At 35.1% G+C, this 19,237-nt stretch overlaps 1 protein-coding gene across 1 annotated transcript in view; it reads right to left on the bottom strand.

Moving 5' to 3' along the window:
• The window catches only part of NRG3 (neuregulin 3), a 675,183-nt gene that overhangs the window by 8,331 nt on the left and 647,615 nt on the right, over positions 1-19,237 (bottom strand). The window contains exons 6-7 of the mRNA XM_090279417.1: positions 18,973-19,099; positions 3,296-3,423 (exon numbers count right to left, since the gene is read on the bottom strand). Of these exons, the coding sequence (XP_090135543.1) occupies positions 3,296-3,423; positions 18,973-19,099 (255 nt within the window). The remainder of the gene's footprint in view (positions 1-3,295; positions 3,424-18,972; positions 19,100-19,237) is intronic.

Below are 19,237 nucleotides of genomic sequence, written 5' to 3'. Positions count from 1 at the left end.
AAAATCACATAAAAATATATAGAAAAAACTGGAAAACATTTTCAAAATTTCAGTAGAACTACCAAGTTTTAAAGGGACCAATCCCTCAAATGAGTTTTACCCATATCACTTTATTATTTGGAGTTAAGTAACTTTCCTACACTAATATTGCTGTCATTTCTACTTAATAAATACAAAACAAGTTCTCAAATATTATTTAAGGTCGGAGTTTGATAACCAAGATGACTAATCAAACTTCATATTCCTCAAGCCAACTTTACCTCCTGAGTTAGTACAAACACCTGGCAACATTATATTACAACTTAATTCTCTATTATAATATTTCTTGCATGCTGAGTCCCAAAATGCCTAATAGCCAACAAGTTTAAGAAGTTCTGTGATAGCTCATTTATTTTCCTCCCTTCTAGCTTCTATCTATACCATCCAGTGCCAATTTTGAAGTCTGAAGGGTACTCAGGCTTTGGTGTTAGAAATAGGTGCATATGGGTGTGATATTGGGGGAAGTACTGAAACCAGTCAGAGTCCTGAAAGGAAACTAGATGGCACTCTAAATTGGGTCATTTGGAGGAAATTTTGCTATTTATAAAGGTGTGTTTAGTATTTGACTTAAAAAAAAAAAAAAAGCAACACAGGATACTACATCAAGGCTAGTAACAATGGGAAGCTGTTACTATCCCTAAAAATGAAGGGATGAGGGGAGGGAGCCATTACCAGAATAGAGAGAGAAAAGGGTAAGGAGAGTAAGGAGAGGACCACTTGACAAGCACTTTGTCCCAGGAAAAGGGACATGGTTGAGGCAGTCAGGCAGGGAGAGAGGGGGTAGAAGTATTAGGACCTTGCTCTCCCTCTGCCCTTCCATCTCTTGTGGCTGCCTCATATTGAATCAAGAGAAGCTAGAGGACAAGGAATCCTGCTTACCTCTTAGTGTACAGAGCAGGGCAGAGAAAGGTAAAGACTAGACATGGGTGGAGGATGTGAAAAAGAAAGGTGTTATCATGATGCTTAAGTCTTTCCATAGGATTGCTATGGGGGTTAAAAGAGATGTCTAGCATGAAATTTGGCACATAGTAGGTGCTTAACACAATGAGTTCCTCTGATTCCTCTCCCACAAATGGTAACTCAAAGGCCCTCATTAGTCATTGAAAAACCTGAATTAATTTCACTATTAAAACCCTACATACGTGCTGTCTATAAATGAATTATGTTGACAACATTGACTTTCTCTTTAAAAAGGAATAGTCTTTTTTTTTTTTTTTACAAAAAAAAAAAAATGAGAAACAGTGCTTTGTGGAGCATTTTGCAGGATATATAAATCAGTGGCCAGGTTATCAATCATGAAAACATTTAAGTCTACTGCATGTTTTACACAGCAAGAGCTATGTTATATTAAACTATAATTTACAAAGTTTTATAGGCACTTTATAAATCAACCCTTGCCTCTCTATCAAGACACAATATATGCCTACAAATACTGCAATGTCACTAAACCAAACAAAAAGGAAGGTCTCTTAAAGACATTCTTATTTCCTAAATATCACGGTAGAAGCCAAGTTTAGGAGGGAGTGTATCAACAGACAAGGAGTAAGAGTAGGGTGTTGCAGCTCAAATACATTAGAAGCTCTAATCTTTTTTAATCTCAACTTTTTAATATTTATGGCATAATATAGTGTAGAATAATATTATACTTAATTATTTTACTTGACTAGATGGAATACCACTTTCACATGCATTATAACCATCTGGGAAAATAGTGTTTGGGAGAAAATATCCATCTACTTAAAGGCTAGTAATTTTGGACTTATTTCTCTAATTAAAGAACTTCTATTAGCTCCAGGAAACTGAAATGATTTTTTCACAGGGAAATATCTATCAATGTCTCGATTGATACAAACCAAAACTTGTAAGTTAATAACTAAAGCAATTATCCAATAGCTACAAATATTTCAATCCTGAGTTAAAAATATTTAAATCACCTTTTAAAAAACAGCAAACCCTTAGTATCTCAGTCTATACTCATATAGAGTGACAGAAAATACCTCATAGTAAATGTGTAAGCTTCAATACAATCTTTTTTGGACTCATTGAGAAGCAAGGGAGAAGAGAGTGTCCTTGTTAATGCATGCTTCTGTTATGGTGGTTTTCAAAACAATACCTAGATAAGTAAAACAAATATTGATTTTTCATTGCTGGGAACAACTGAGATTTTTTATATTTTCCTTTTTACACATTTTTATCTCTTTATAATTTTTTTATGGTACTATACTTACTAAGAAAAGGATGCTTAACTCTTGGGATAACTTCTACAAAGATTGAGGATATGCATTTATTTATTTATTTATTTATTTATAATTATAAAGAGTGCAAAACATGTCTTTTATGATCCATTCTTTTTGTTTGTTTGTTTGTTTATGTATTTATTTATTTTTAGAGAGAGGGAAAAAGAGAAAGAGGGAGAGAAACATCACTGTGTGGTTGCCTCTCACTTGCACCCCCAACTGGGGACCTGATATGCAACCTAGTAATGTGCCCTGACTGGGAATTGAACCAGTGACACTTGGTTCACAGGCCGATGTTCAATCCACTGAGCCACAGCAGCGAGGGGTGAGGATATGCATTTAAATGGCAAACATAATATCCATTCCAGCCCTAGTTCCAAACTTTGGCACTTGTTTTAGAACAATTTTTGGAGTTTCAGATTCCTTATATATAAAACACAGTATGTGACTAGAAGATGACGAAGAAGTTTTTCAGACTCAGAATACCATACAATTTATGAGATAACTTTATTTTTGGCTTCCTCCCCTAAACAGCCAATTTCTATGGTCAGCTTTACCCCATTGTTAGTAGATTGTATAGATCCAAGGATAAGATTTGCCTGGATTCATTTCCCCTGGAACATTTCCTTTGTGTAAGAACCATGATAGAAGACCTGGAGCATGTCATATCAGTTGCCTAAGGAAGAATTAGTCATCAAGTTTGCAGATAGTGATAAGGCAGGCTATAAAAAATCATGTTTTTAATAGTTTTTCAGAATGCAATTGTTTCACTGGTCTCTGTCTGCAGTTTTGATGGATGTTGTTAACAGTTCCTTTAGGCTTTTTATAAGGGCAACACAGCCTTCTGATATCTTTGGTTTACCTACACTAAGCTGATTGAGCATCCATTTCATGTAGAACTATAAGAAAAGCAAGAACAATCATCTCTCCTAAATAATGTTGCCATTTCTTGGAATGTAATGTCCAGAGTCATACATGTTGTGAATGTGCCCATTCCCATCATGATTACATATCTGTACCTGTGGTGCTTGATAGATTGACTTCCTCTGTCAGGAGACAGGACCTCTGGGAATGACTGGGGGCCAGCAAAGCTTGATTCCATTATTTTCTCCAATGCAGTCACAGGATGCCTTTCTGCCTTTGAATACTGTAGGAAATCACATGCACAAAGGTGAGCTGAAGGGTAGTCATAAGAGGAGGGCTTATAATACTACAGATAGGTATTGAAAAGCTATTGAACTTGCCAGTAGCATTTCACTGGTCACCCAATCAAGAGACTGATAGAGACATCATTTGCATGCCATTTCTCACACATTGAGTATGCTGTCCCCATCCTTGCCCCAGACTCTCTGTGATTAGATAAGGTCCATTCAAGAGATTTCTTCACATCAGAATCCTGAGTCTGTCTTTTCATTTCAATCCACACCCATGGAACATGCAAGAAAGCATACATATGTTTTATGCAATGCACAACTTACAAATAATTAATAGCTGACTACTAATAATAGGGGTTTGATATATACTGATTGAATGAAACTTGAAACATTCTTAAATTTATGGAGGACATTGATTCAGCGTATTTGGCTACCACTCTCCATTGTCTATCTTTTTTAGTCTGTTACCAGGAACTTGCCAAGTCTAAAGAGAGAAAGTTGTAAGCATTTCACTCTTTATAGTTATTAACCCTTGGTTTACCTTTGACTATGATGCCTCATAAGCTAGAGAAGCCTAAATAAAACTTATAAAGATGACACATTAAGAAAAAATTCTGCCTCAAGATAAGTATCACATGTCATCTCAACCAGGTAGTTGCTAAGTTTAACACCATCTGGATTCTTGGCACTTGAACAGGCAGCAAGAATAGTAGGTTTCTCTTCTAGAACTTTAAATAAAAACTCTCCTGAGGAATGACATTTTTTACAATTTTATCCAAACTACAGATATTTTGAAGTCTAGATAGTTATATTCAACGTATGAACAAGAATTTCACAGAAAAATAGATATAAAATATAAAAATAAGGTGTACAACTATACTCATTGTAAATAAATGAAAATTAGAATAAAGAAAAATAAAATTTAAAATTATTTAGTAAATAAAAAAGATTTAGATAAGTAGAAATAGTGCTAATTTTGGGGGGTAAATATTGGCAATGTGTTCCAAAATGTCAGATATACATACTCTGATCCAGAATATTACTTCTAGGAATTTCTAGCATTAATATAACTGTAAAAGTTCAAAATGATGTAATCACTAGAGTATGTCAGCAGTACAATTTTTATAACAATACAGAAAATAAACACAAAAGAAACAATTGGAAACAATGAAAATGTCCACAAACAGATACTATATAGCCATTCAAAAGAAGAAAATCAAGGTACAAAAATATGAATAATATAAACAATTTGTGTAAAGAAAATTCACAAAAATATATATACATAATTGTAAGTATGTACTGTGTATATGCATATATATTTAACTTTGTGTGTGTGTGTGTGTGTATATAGTATGTACACATGCATATATTTTGTGTGTATGTTTGTATGTGTATGTGTATCCAAGGAACCACACAGAATACTGATGGAAAACAATAAAATAAACTATTAACTCGGTGTTTTCCTTAATAAAAAGTATATCAGTGGGCATGGGTTTAGAGGAGTAAGAAAAAAATCTCAACCTTCTGTAACGTTAAGTTCAAAATGTCTGTTTTCCTTTAAAGTACTTCCAAAATGAACCACATAGTGGCAGTAATGGCCATGTCTTTAATCAGAATCTGAATTCTACAAAATGGATTTACAGAAGCTGGCCAGATCTTTGCAAAATGGAATAAATTGACAGGGAACAAATAGAAGATATGGAGATAACTTGGAAAAGGTGATTGTTTCTAACAACCCAAAATTACATACATCCAAAAAACAATGGAAATATCTTCATGTGTGCTTCTTTACGAACTAACTGAAGTTGTTTATTGCAAACCATCCATGAAAAAGGTGAATTGACTGGACATGTAACTGAAATGTAAACAACATCCTGAATTTCTATTTGATTTCCAAGTTTTATAAAAGACCTACTAGGCATTGTGTTTTTTTCTCCCTCAACTTCTAATAAATTGGTTTAGAAGACAAACTTGGATGCCTGGAAGGCTCAGCTACAGAAACAAGTGAGCAGGTCTGGGACACCTGTGGCAAACTAGAGGCAGTATGCCTCTGCTTCACTCCTGCAGAGAGCTCTCAGGAGCAACATCAGCAAGGTGTTTCTAGAGCACCTAGATTTTCTAGAAGAAATCACCAAATTATTTAAAGCCATCAACCATTTATTTCTTTTAATCAATATATGTCAAAAAGCCTAAATCAGCTTTTGGGCCATTAGGTCAGAGCTTCTCATCTGAATGAAATTTTTGATACTGAAAGCTTGAGGGCTTTGTTCAAAATCCTGGAGAAAAGTTTTGAATAATATCAACCTCTTACTTGTCCCATTTATTCATATGTTTTATACTAGATATTGTTTCCAAAATATTTTCTTTCGAAAGCTTGGACTGTTGTTATAGTACACTGTTGCTTTCAATTGTACTATTTTGATCCATTAACACAATTTTGTTTCCATAACTTATTATTATGAATCTTCTTACTTTTTCACACAGCCTATACAAGAATCATTTTCATTTCTGTGTCTGCATTTAACTTGAGATTCAGATTTAAATTGCCTTTATTCCTATCCAGAGTAAGTTGAAACATGTCAGAAAACTAAAAACAAACAAACAAACAAAAACCCTAATAATTTGGCAATACTTCAAAATAATATTCCGTACATGTGAGTTCAAGTGAGTTTCAACATAGCTTCCAGTTTTCAGTGCTGACAAAGAGCTTGGTAATTGTCATTCCTGTCTTTAAATAAGAAAAAGGCTGAACAAACTGAAAATCAATGACTACTCTTATATTCATCAAATAATTGAGGCTGCAGGGAAAACCACCACTCCAAAATCTGGACAGATGAGTGAATATAGTGAATCTTAGTCAACATCAGCTTAACTGTAGCAGGATCTGCCAGAACCATATATTGGTTGGAATACAAAATGGTAATTTTAATAAGTTGTTGGAACCTGTGTGTGGACTACAGTGAGAGTAAAAATCATCTGAAGGCTGCATTCTTAGGAAGAGTTCCTGTACTTTCTTGAGTTTTACCTCCAGACTCACAACAAGTTCTCACACAAAGCACAATTTAAGAGAAACAAGAAAAAGAAAAAAGAAAAGAAAAACACATGTCTGACTAAAAGAGGAAAAGGAACCACTCTGAAATCCATGCAGAATGTTCTCCATTACCACTACCTACTTTTCAGTGAAAAGACTTTACGAAAGCCTAGTCTCACCTGTGAGAAGAGCATTTCCCTAGCTCCATCCCCTGTAGCCTTCCTGTCTCATATCAGAAGTAGAAAGTTAAGAAACACTTGTGAAGATTAGAGCCAAGGAAGATAGACGCATTAAAAGAGTGAAATATAATCATAAGGTCACAGATGATTCCCCTCCACCACTCCGTAAACCACATCAACATGGCCTCACTACAATAACAGTAGGTGACAGCTGAAAAATTGAGTCACAGATTCTATTTAAGAAGTTCTTAGGAACTTCTAAAGACACAAGTAAAGTGAAAAAACAAAACAAAACAATAAAAGGTGTTAAAGTCCTTGACATCTATAGTTACAGTGAACATTAAACAAAATACAACTACATGCCAGATTAACCTAAAATGTTACACTAAAGGTCTATTAAAGGCCTATTTACTGCACTATTGCCTAATATAGTATGCTTACATTTTAACCAAAAAAGTTATAAGGCCTACTAAAAGACAAGAAAAAAAATGAGGACTGAAGGAGCAAAATAATCACAAGAACTTGACTCAGATACCACAGATATGTTGAAATTACCAGGCAATTAATTTAAAACAAAAAATAAAAAATATGCTAAGGGTTTTAAAGGAAAAAGGTAGACAATGTGCAAAAACAGATGGATAATTTAAGTAAGAGAGAAAAATACACTAAGAAATATTTTAAAGTAAATACTAGAAATGAAAAACACTGTAACATAAATGATAAATGCACTTGATAGGCTCATCATTATACTGGACACAACCATGGAAAGAAACAGTGATTTCAAGTATAAGTTAATAGAAACTTTCTGATAAAACACAAAGCAAAAATTGAATGCATTAATAAAAGGGGAAAAGGGGGAACAACAGAAGATAAGATTCAAGAACTATGGACAATTTTATATGGTATAAAGTATACATAATTGGAACACCAGAAGGAGAAGTAAAAGCAAATGGAGCAGAAGAAATGTTTGAAGTAACAAATAATAACCTATAACTTTCCAAAATTATTAACAGATACCAAACCACAAATATAGGAAGCTCACAGAACACAAATAATCATGAAGGATAAACATCAAAAACATCCATACCACAGAATATAATTTTCAAACTATAGTTTTTTAAAAAGAGAGAAAAAATAGCACAAAAATAAAATAAAATGCTGGACTTCCATTCAAGATGACAGAGTAGGTAAACATGGCTCATCTTCTCACACAACCACATCAAAATTACAACTAAACTATAGAACAATCATTATTCATAACTGTCATAAATCAAACTGAATCAAACTCCTACAACTATAAAATTAAAGAAGAAACCACATCAAGACCAGTAGGAGGGGGCAAGATGTGAACAGTCTGGTCTTATACCCACGTGTGGCAGGTAAAAATTGGGAGAGATATCTCAGGAGCAAGGGGTCCCAGGCCATACTAGGCCACCCAGTTCAGGGTTTCAGTGCCAGGGAAATAAGTTCCCATATCTTCTGTTTATAAAAGCCAACAGGGATTGAGGCTGTGGAGAACAGAAACTGCTGAATTCTCAGACAGTTTCTATTTAAGGGACCCAACATGGACATACTTGGACTCACTCCCTCTGAATTCTGGTGTGGAAGCAGCAGATTAAAAGGATTCATAGACATACAGGGAGGAACTGAATTATCCAGCATCAGGGTCAGAGCTGTGGGTCAGCTTTCTCCCAGACAGAAGTGCTGGCAGAGGCTATTGTTCTTTTTCTGATCCCTGCCCCCAAAGATCCACAGAGCCAGCAGGCAGGCACCGTAACTAAGAATCTATTAATCTGGCTCATGATGTTTGCCTCACCCTGGTGATTTCCAGAAGCCCTGCTCCACCCAAATTTCTGGCCCTCTCAAGCTGTTTCCAATAGCTTTTTCATATGAATTGCATGCCTTGGCCTATGCTTCAGATTTTCCTAAATTATCTCGATAAGCAGAATCTGGCTTCAGTGAGCCCTGTACTTCTCATTACGTTGCTTCAGGACCAGCACTAGCAGCAGCCTGCCTTGGTTCATAGCTTGGTCTTGACTGCATGCCTCCAAGCTCAACACATGTAGCAGCCATCTGAAAACTTCCCTAACTCGGTGAAGGAAATAGATATACAAGTCCAGGAAGCACAGAAGGTCTCAAACAAGGTGAACCCAAAGAGGTCTATTACACCAAGAAACATCATAATCAAAATGTCAAAGGTTAAAGACAAAGACAGAATCTTAAAATCAGCAAGATAAGGCTGTCAGCTGATTTCTCAAAACAAACTTTGCAGGCTAAAAGGGATTGGTGAGAAATATTGAAAGTGATGAAAAGCAAGGACTTACAACCTAGATTACTCTAACCAGCAAAGCTGTCATTTAGAATCAAAGGACAGATAAAGAGCTTCCCAGAGAAGAAAAATCTAAAGGAGTCCATCACCACCAAACTCACATTATATGAAATGTTAAAGGGTCTTCTTTAAGAAGAAGAAGAAGATCAGAGATGAACAATAAAATGGCAGTAAATACATATCTATCAAAGTTAAATTAAAAACAACAACAAGAAGCAGAACAGAAACAGAATCATAGATACAGAGAATGTTTTAATGGTTGCCAGATGGGTAGGGGGTTGGAGGGATGAGCAAAAAGATGAATGGGTTAAGAAATACAAATTGGTAGTTACAGAATAGCCATGGGGATATAAAGTACAGCATAGGAAACAGATTAGCCAAAGAACATATACTCAAGCGTCATGGACATGGACAATGGTGGGGGATTGCCTGAGGGAGTTGGCAGGGCTGGGTAGAGGGGGACAAAGAGGGAAAAACTGGGACAACTGTAATAGCATAAACAATAAAATATAATTAAAAACAAAATTAAATGCTGAAAAAAACCCAGAAAAAATAAAAACCTTGCCTGTAGAAGAAAAATATTAAGAAATACAGTGGACCTCTAGTAAGTCATACAAACAAGAAGAGAGAAGAGTGAAATTAAGTGTTTAAAAAAAAACAAAAAACACCAAACTAGAAATATATCTGTAATGAAACTATCCTTTTTAAATAAAGGAGAGAAGTTCCTTGGGAGAAACAAAATAATATAGGTCAAAAATCAGATCTATATAAAGAAAGAAATGTCAGAGAAGTAATACATAAAGATAAATTAATTTTTTACTTTTCTTATTATTAATAGATCGAATAAAAATGTTTTTTTCAAAGTAATATGTTGTAGATGTAGTATATATACAAATTAAATGATGAACAGCAATTTTATAAAGAACAGAAGAGTGGGATTGAGAATACTCCATTATAAAATACTGGTATTGCCAATAAAATGGTAACGTGTTACTTGAAAGTGGTATGAGATTAGTTGTAAATGTATATTACAAACTCTTGGGCAACCACTAAAACATTCTAAAAAGAAGCATGATCAGTATGCTAGAAGAGGAGAGAAAATGGAATCATAGCAACTAATTAAAAGAAGAAAAGGGAGAAATAAAAGAAAACAGAAGAAATAAAGGTCAAGTACAAAACATTATAAATAATAATTATAAACATAGCAGATATTAATTGAACTATATCAATAATCAGTTTAAGTATGAATTATATAAATACATCAATTAAACAAAGATTTTCCATATAGATGAAAAAATTTAAACTATATGTTTCTACAAAAAAAAAGAAAAAGAATTTTATATATAAAGACACAGATATGATAATAATAACAGTAGAGGGAGATATATCATCCTAACACAAATCAAAAGAACTCTGGAGTAGGTACATTAATTTCAGATAAAGCAGACTTCAGAATAAGGAAAAGTATTAAGAATAAAGAAGGATAAAAGATGTATCATTTACCTAATGATAAAGGAGCTAATTCTCAAAGAAGATAAAACAGTTCTTAACATTTATGTGCCTAGGAGAGTATCAAAATTCATAAAGCAAGAACTGATAGAACTACAAGGAGAGACATATCCATTATTGTACTTGAAGAGCTCAACTCCCATCTATGAGTAACTGACAGATCCATCAGGCAGAAAATCATTAACAATATAATTCATCTGAACATTACACTCAATCAACCAGATCTAATTGATATTCTTGAAATATTCCTTCCAAGACAGTAAACTACACATTCTTCTCAAAGTCACAGGAAACATTCATTTAGATAAAATATATTCTTGGACATAAAATACAGCTTAAGAAGTCTTACAAAATAAAATTACATAAAATATATTCCCAGACTACACTGAAATTAAACTAATAATCAATAGCAAAAAGATAGCTGGAAAATCCAAAACTACTTAGAGATTAAATAACATACCTGTAAATAACAGAAAGGTCAAACAAAAAGTCTGAGATAAATTTTAAAATGTTTTTAACTAAATGAAAATGAAGATACAACTTATCAATATTTGTGGGGAGTAACAAAAGCAGCAATTAGATAAATTTAAAACACTGAATTCTTATATTTGAAACAAAGAAATATCTAAAATCAATAATTTCAATCTCCACCTTAAGAAATTAGAAAAAGAGTAATTTAAACCTAAGACAAACAGAAGAAGAGAAATAATAAAATTTAGAGAAGAAATTAATGAAATTTAAAACAGGAAAAGAATAGAGAAAATAAACAAAAACAAAGCTGATTGTTTCAGACAATCAATAATGTTGGAAAATTCCTATCCAGATTAACCTAGAAAAAAAAAGAGAGAAGATGACCAATAACATAAGTGAAAGAGGGGTCATCACTACATTTCCCCTGCATGTAAAAAGGTTAAAAAAACAAACAAACAAACAAAAAAAAAAACTCTGTGCCCTCAAATTTGATAAATTAGTTGAAATGGATCAATTTTTTACAAGACACAAATTAGCATGATTCACACAAGGGGAAATAGGTAAAGTTAAGAGCCTTATATGTATTAAATAAATATATATATATATTAAGAAAGTAAGTATAATTTAGGAGGTTTAGAGATTCCAGGAAGAAATGCAAACTCTGACAAGAGAAACTAACGCTATTAGAAATATATGAAAGAACATCAGTGGGAGGTGGGACTCAGGGGATTGCTGTCCTGAGAAACTTTGGAAATGAGTGGAATCTGTAAGACTAAAGGTGAAAGTACACACACAAGCACTCTCTATTTTATACATACATACATACACACACATACATACACACACACACATATATATATATTTATAAAATATTTATATATATAAAATATTCATTAGTTGTGCCAAATGACACAGGGACCAACTGAAAGAATCAATGGCCAAAGCCAAAAACATTTTATTATAAATAAATAAAATAGTATTTAACTATTGGATTATAACTCAAATTATAAAATAGCTATCTATGAGTTCATAATCTTAAATGCTGAAAAAAATAAATGAGAAAGACAAGACAAACTCTTTGGAGTAGAATTCTGAATAACATAGGTAGATACCCTGTCCTCACAAAAGGTGAGCATAAATCACCACTCACTAAGTGTGGGCTACACATAGTCATTTCCTCCCAAAGAGAAGAAAGGAAGAGAAGAAAAAGAGCAATGCCTTGGGGGAGACATCTAGTAATTCCCACCACAGACAGATGGCAAAAAGAATAATCAACTGTGATAAATCATATTGATTGTGTGCAATATTGATATGTGATAAAAATGGTACTTTACTTCTATTGTCTTTCTCCCCAAATCTGGTAACACCATTCTAGTTATGAGAAAAACATCAAACTAATTCCAGTAAAGGACCATCCTAACAAAATAGTTGACTGGTACTCCTAAAAACTGTCAAGGTCATTAAAATACAAAAATCTGACAATTGTCATAGCCAAGAGGAGTCTAAGGTGTCATAACAACTAAATATAATGTTGTCTCCCGGATGGGATCCTGAAACAGAAGAAGCAATTAAGTTAATAACAATGCATCAATATGAGTTCATTAATTGTATCAAATGTACCATAGTAATGTGCTATCTTAATAAGAGGGGAAACTGAGTACAGCATATATGGGAACTTTGCATTATCTTCACAAGCTTTCAGTAAATCTAAAACTGTCTTAAAAAATAAAGTCTCCTTTAAAAATAAAGAATTTTTTAAAAAGCAAAAGACACATACACACAAAAAAATTAGAGACTGAAGGCTGAATTTAGCCTCACTTTAGTTTTCTGAGTAGCTCAGTCATGGGTCCTCAAGATGTATAACCCACTCAGTAAAAACAGCATGCACCAGCTCTCCTTAAAGGTGGCTTAGCTAGCCGGGGTTATAGCCTTTGGACAATTTATGCTCTATGCTGAAATCATTTATTAGGGTTCTTCCAAATGTATGCAGTTCCATCCATGGGCAGTGTTCAGGCAGGCACAATTTTATCCATCAGATAATATCTCAGTGAACTTGAAGTATTCAGACCAGCTGTCTATACGGTCCTTCCATTAATATATCTATGCAATGTTACAGCAGTTGATTTCATGTTCTTTCCCTGCACTCACACAGATCTCAACTTCTTTATGTGGGTACATGTTTTGTTAAAACCTTATTTCATATAATGTACAAAATGTCATATTAATAGTGAATAAGGAGATGCCACAGTCCATTCATGAGTTTGTTCAGCAAGAGCCGAAACAATTTTCTTTTAAACACCTGTAGCACCTGATCAATACTGTTATTTCATGAGGCAGCACTCTTCCCTATTGGCTTTCCTGACAGCTCTTGTGGAGGTGCTGAGGACAGTCACTGCTGTTTGCACCATCACCCACCTCACTTCTAACACATTGTTGGTGGTGCATTGGAATCAATAGACCAGCCAAACGAAGCAGGCACATGTTGGAAGCAAGTAACAGCATGTTGTTTCTAGCTCTGCAGCTTACACTCAGCGGGAGTCAGAAGGTTCAATGAAAGCAGTGTCTGTGTTAGAAAGCAACGTTGAGAGAGCTGATAATCCCCTAGTCTGGGACCCCATACAATAAAGGCAGGAGGAAGGGTATTTTTAAACAGTTTTAAATGTCTATCTTTCTGCTAAAAGACAATAATGCTGAAGAAAATAGAAGGCAGCAGAAAAAGAGGAAGACCAAATATGAGATAGATTGACCTCGTAAAAGGGGCTGTAGACATGAGTCTACAGGAGCTGAGCAGAGCTATTGAGGACAGGACATTGTGGATATCATTCATCTTTTGAAGTGCCAGGGGTCGAATCCTACTCGGGGCACATAGTGTGCACACTCTGAGTGCTCCCAGTTTGTCTATGTCTGTTTCAAAACAGATATTTACCTTCACTAGCTATCAGGGAAATGCAAATCAAAACTACAATGAGATATCACCTCACACCTGTTAGAATGGCTATTATCAACAAGACAATAACAAATGTTGGAGAGGTTGTGGAGAAAAAGGAACCCTCATTCACTGCTGGTGGAAATGTAAACTGGTACAGTCACTATGGAAAACAACATGGAGGTTCTCAAAAAAATAAAAGTAGAGTTATCATATGACCCAGGAATCCCTCTTCTGGGTATCTACCTGAAAAATTTGAAAACATTTATTTGCAAAGATAACACACCCCTATGTTTATTGTTGCATTATTTATGGTGGCTAAGACACAAAAACAACTGAAGTGTTCTTTGCTAGATGACTAAAGTAGATGTGGTACATAATACCATGGACTAATACTAAGCCATAAAAAAGATGAAATACTGAAATTTGTGACAACACAGATGCATCTTGAGAATATAATGCTAAGGAAAATGTTGGACAGAAAAAGTTAAGGACTATATAATTTCACTTACATGTGGGATATAAAACTGAAAACAACAAATGAACAAGAAAAACAAACAAACAGAAACTCATAGACACAGACAACAGTATGGTGGTTACCAGAAGGAAAGGAGGTATTGGGGGGGGGAGGCTAAAAGGGGTCAAATATACAGTGAAGAAAAAACTGACTTTGGGTGGTGGACACACAATTCAATATACAGATATTGTACACTTGAAACCTATGTGATCTTATTAACCAATGTCACCCTAATACATTTAACTTAAAATAATAATTCACATCTTATTGATAAACAACATGTGTATTTGTGTGTGATTATAGTATTTAGTTATTGACTCTTTAAAAGAGGGAATTGAAATCATTCACTGCAAACATAATTGCAATTTAATTTTTCACAATGGAGTCTCTAGCAAATCAATGAGCTTTCATGCTACAGGTCAACTGATATCATTCTGCATCTTTAATTAATGGTAAGTTTGAGATGAGGCAGAAACATGTGTCTGTTACCTTATAAATGTGTTAAAACAAGTCTTGTACCTTTGCACATTCAAAAAAAGATCTTTTGTACCACACGCCCACAAAAATTCTTTATTTCAGGTCTGACTCAATAGCCAAGAGAATAGTGAAAGTGAGTAGTTATGTTTTAGAGCATGATTTCATCTGAATTTGTAATGGAAATAATTAAAAACTACTTGACCATTGCTGGTATTTTGAGAATGGTGGCACCATATATTAGAGCAGAAAAATCTATAAGAACTGCTGTCAAACTACCACATTTCCACTGATGCAAAATAGCATAGGTAGACACCCTTTCCAGACACAAGGAACAGCAAGCACGTCTCTCCACCCCCGCCCTTTACCACTCACCCACGACCCTGCCTCAACTAGGTGTTAGTTCAGCCAGGGGACTGAGCACGTGTTGCTTAATTGCCTCTTCTGAGTTCTTTGCTGTTCCTATTGTCAGGTTAACTCCCAGATCTGCCTTCTATAAGCGCTAACAGCCTTGTTCACTATTAGCTATAGGTCTTGGCATATTTGTTGTGGTGTATTATTGCCTAATCTCCATCATCTAGAGTAATCAGTAAGCTCCTTGAAAGTAGAGACATTGTCACTTTTGGTCATCATTACATCCCTGGTCTTTAACATAGTGCCTGGTACTTATTAGATAGTTATCATATATATAAATCATCATGTTTTTTATTACTTCTCTTTCTGATCCCTGAACCAGGCTGAGAAGTTTACTACCTTGACTGGTCTGGAGGTTATACTTCTAGCCCCACCTCTCTCACAGATGATTCAAGTAAATGAGATCAGTGCATCTCTTTGAGAAACAGATGCTTAATCTGTAATGATGGTGAAGGACTAGATGCTTCTCAGGCACTTCCAGGTCTAGTTTTGCAGCCTCTGAGTCAAGTGTTTCCAGGCTATCATCTTGCTTCACTGGACCAGGTGTTCTACATCTTGTTAAATGACTATAAAGTGAAACCCTTTTCCATGAATGTTTAATGAACTTAAGGGAATGCCAGACACAGACAATTCACTTGTTAAACACTGCAATTTACAAAGAATTTCAAGTAGTTAACCTGCACTTCAAGATAGAATAATGACAGATTTGCCTGTTATGGTAAGCAAGTAGGAAATTTTCCCTCCCCCAAGGATTATAGTGCATGTGGTATGGCACTCACCACATAGTAGAAATAAATGCTCGAAGTAGGAATGGTGGTGATAGAACTCCTATCTAGGCTTTCAGAATTTCTTAATGAGCACATTTTGCACCTTGAGCTTGGGCTCTGGACTTGCTCACCACTCCCAGCAATTTTCTGTAGGGGATGGCTATCCTGTGCATTGGAGTGCATTTATCAGCATCTCTGCCCTCTACTCCATATTGGCAGGCATATGTCTCTTCAATGCACTTTTCTTTTTCAGGGTCCTTAAATATTTTTCTCTCATATCTATTTTCTGCCTGAATTCCCAATTTCTGTTTAGCCTTGTGGACTGATGATCTCTTGAAATGTGTTATCCTAGCTGACCATATCACAACTCAGAGACAAAATGTCCTACATATACACCCTTTTTATTAAAAAATGTATGAAAATAAAATGATGCTTCCCCTAGTCCTAGTGGGGGCTCCATGGGAATGATCCAGTTGGGTCCACAGTCTGCTAATCTGGGCCAACATATAAAATGTCCTGGAGGGAGGTGTGATGTGTGGAAAAGGGAGGAAGGGGAATAAAAAAATAAAATCACCTGCACTCAAAGGTCTTTCAAGTGTTGGAATCCTTACAACTAGCAACTTCCTTCTTTTTTGTTTAATCCTAATAAATCTAATCAAATGAAGGGTGGGAGGAGCACAGGAGTAAAGTTTATTTTGATAGTGCTTTCATAGTAAGCAATGAGAAAGAACATGAATGTTTACTAGAAGGGGAAGGATGAAAAACTGTGAACTGGCCACTTTGTGGACCTTTATGCTATCTCCCAAAGGAAGTTATAGAGATTACAGATCAGACAGAAAATGCTATTAATAATGTTTAGTATGAAAAAAAAGGATACAAAACTCTCTGTGTTTTGCTACAACCCTGTAAAATGTGTAGGGTCCAACAAAGATGCTATTCTTGACCAACATTTACATGGGTTCTTCTGAGTCCTCTTTTTGAGGAGGTCTACACTTTGGTCTATAAAAACTACAGGTTCTCAGTACTGATGGTTTTATCCACTCACCCACTCACATACACACTAAAAGACTTGAATAAACTCTAACATAGTTTCTAACAGCTCAAGACTATACCGCTAGGATGACCCTAGGTACATTTTAAAGGGCTTTCCTGAAAACAAAAGAGAACAAAATAAAAACAACAATAACAGTAAAAGCCCTCAAGGCCTCCAAAGGAATTTACTATTTGATCTAGCCAACACTTGAGCATGGGCCACTGACTGGGCTTTTCTAGAGCATTTACTAAAAAGGGCTTACAATTGTACATCTTCCTTTGTCACTCTCAGGTGTACATGCATCTCCTGCAACTCAGGAGGGTCTCTCAAGGACCTGAAAACCATTTCTTTGAAATGTAATCAATAGAAAGGATAGGGCCTCTGTTTCCCAGTCTCTGTAGAAGTAAGAATCATAAATTCAATAATTGCCAGCTAACAGACACAGCTAGCCTAATCACATTTACACTGACCAAGTCTGTAATTTTTCACTTCTCTGGTTCTATTAAGCCCCCACTGTTTCTCCTCCCCATTCCATCATTCTTCCTTTAAAACACCCAGTCACCTCTGTACAAATTGAAGTTGTGTTCAGTTCACAATGGATCCTCTTCCATAAAGCAATAGTATATTACTGATTACAATCAATCATTATCATTTGAACCACTGGCTGGCTTTGTTTATCTTTAACAGGTCCAGTTGCTAAGTAATTGAAGCCCTCCATCACTGCATTTGTTTCAGGGTGGTGGGATTATACTCACTAGAAATCATTAGCAAAAGCATTCTCTCTCTTTCAAGAAAAGAACAATCTTTGCTCATAACCATGATTACAAGTTAAATAAAATTTTTTCTGGGAAGCAATTCTGATTTATGAATTCTGCATTAAACATGTAAGTACATCTGTTATGCCCAACATAATGGTAACTTTTGGGGTAATGGTTTCTTAGAATCACAAATGATGCATAAATTCCCAGTGAGGAGTATAAAGTGTCCTGGGTGATTGCCTATTATATTCAAATACTAGGTTTACACCATCGCCTTTGTTTCTTCATTTTGTGCCTGAGAATCTGGAAGTGCAATCTTGTGTGGGGGCAGAATTGCTACTCTGCGAGGACTATCTCAGTATGTCTTAGACAGTATTCACTTAAAGTTAGAGTTGTGCAGTGTATCTCAGGAATGATTAAAACTACTTTAGAAAGATGCAGGATTCAGTGTTTACATTTAACTTCAAGTTGTTAGGAAGTACTGACTGTGGGACCACAACTCACCTCCCACCTCTCTCACTTTGGACTTCTCTCACATCCCTTATGTTGGAGGTGCTCAAGCATAGCATGGATTCTTAAGATTACATAAATTTATTCCTTCTGTTTGTTCTAGTATTTTGTCTTTAGTCTTTGAGTATCTGATGAACATTTCATATTCCTCAAAACCCAGCTCAAACCTGATTTTGTTAACAGGCAGCCCCCACACATGCTTTGCCCCTGCCTCCCCCATTCCCCTCTGGTCTCTTCTTCAATTTCTGTTCCAATATCAACCATCTCAGCCCACACACCTCTGGTTCTGGTGTTTGTATTTTTTACTATACATAAATTCCCATGTAGTAGGGAACATTATATCCCTCATGCCCAGCACAATTTCTGACACATAGTAAGGAACTGAAACTCTTTGCTTCCAGAAGTTAATTTATATTACCTATTGTAATCAAAAGCTCAGATTTAATTTTTCTCTTTCATCATGTATGTGTAATCATTCATATGCACATATGGAACTGCAAGATGATATAAAAAAATCTACAAAGTACTGAAGAAAATATACAAGTCTGATTGCAGGCTCCCATCTCTCTGGACTGAAAGCACTGAGGTGAGCTGCATGAAGAGATGTAGAGACATGTAACTTACATTTTGCAGCTGGACATGATTCTTCACCAAGTGTTCTGACTTTGTCATTGTGCTGGACGCTTTGAGACTGTAGTTTTTACCATTTTGTGGCTCTCTCAGCTGCTCTTGAATTTGTTTAACTTGTTTTCTGTAGGTTTAAATAAATAAATGTATAAATAGTAACATAAATTTATGCTATGCATAATTTTTGTTTCATTCATTCATATCACCTATATATGTCATTTACTAAAGCTAGATAAACTCAATTAATGAAGAGAATCCTTCC

The sequence above is a fragment of the Furipterus horrens genome, unplaced genomic scaffold, assembly GCF_987537825.1.
Source record: "Furipterus horrens unplaced genomic scaffold, mFurHor1.1.pri manual_scaffold_5, whole genome shotgun sequence".
In the NCBI taxonomy this organism is placed as follows: Eukaryota; Metazoa; Chordata; class Mammalia; order Chiroptera; family Furipteridae; genus Furipterus; species Furipterus horrens.
Note: the sequence above shows the minus strand (reverse complement) of the source record. Positions and strands in the feature narration are given on the sequence as shown.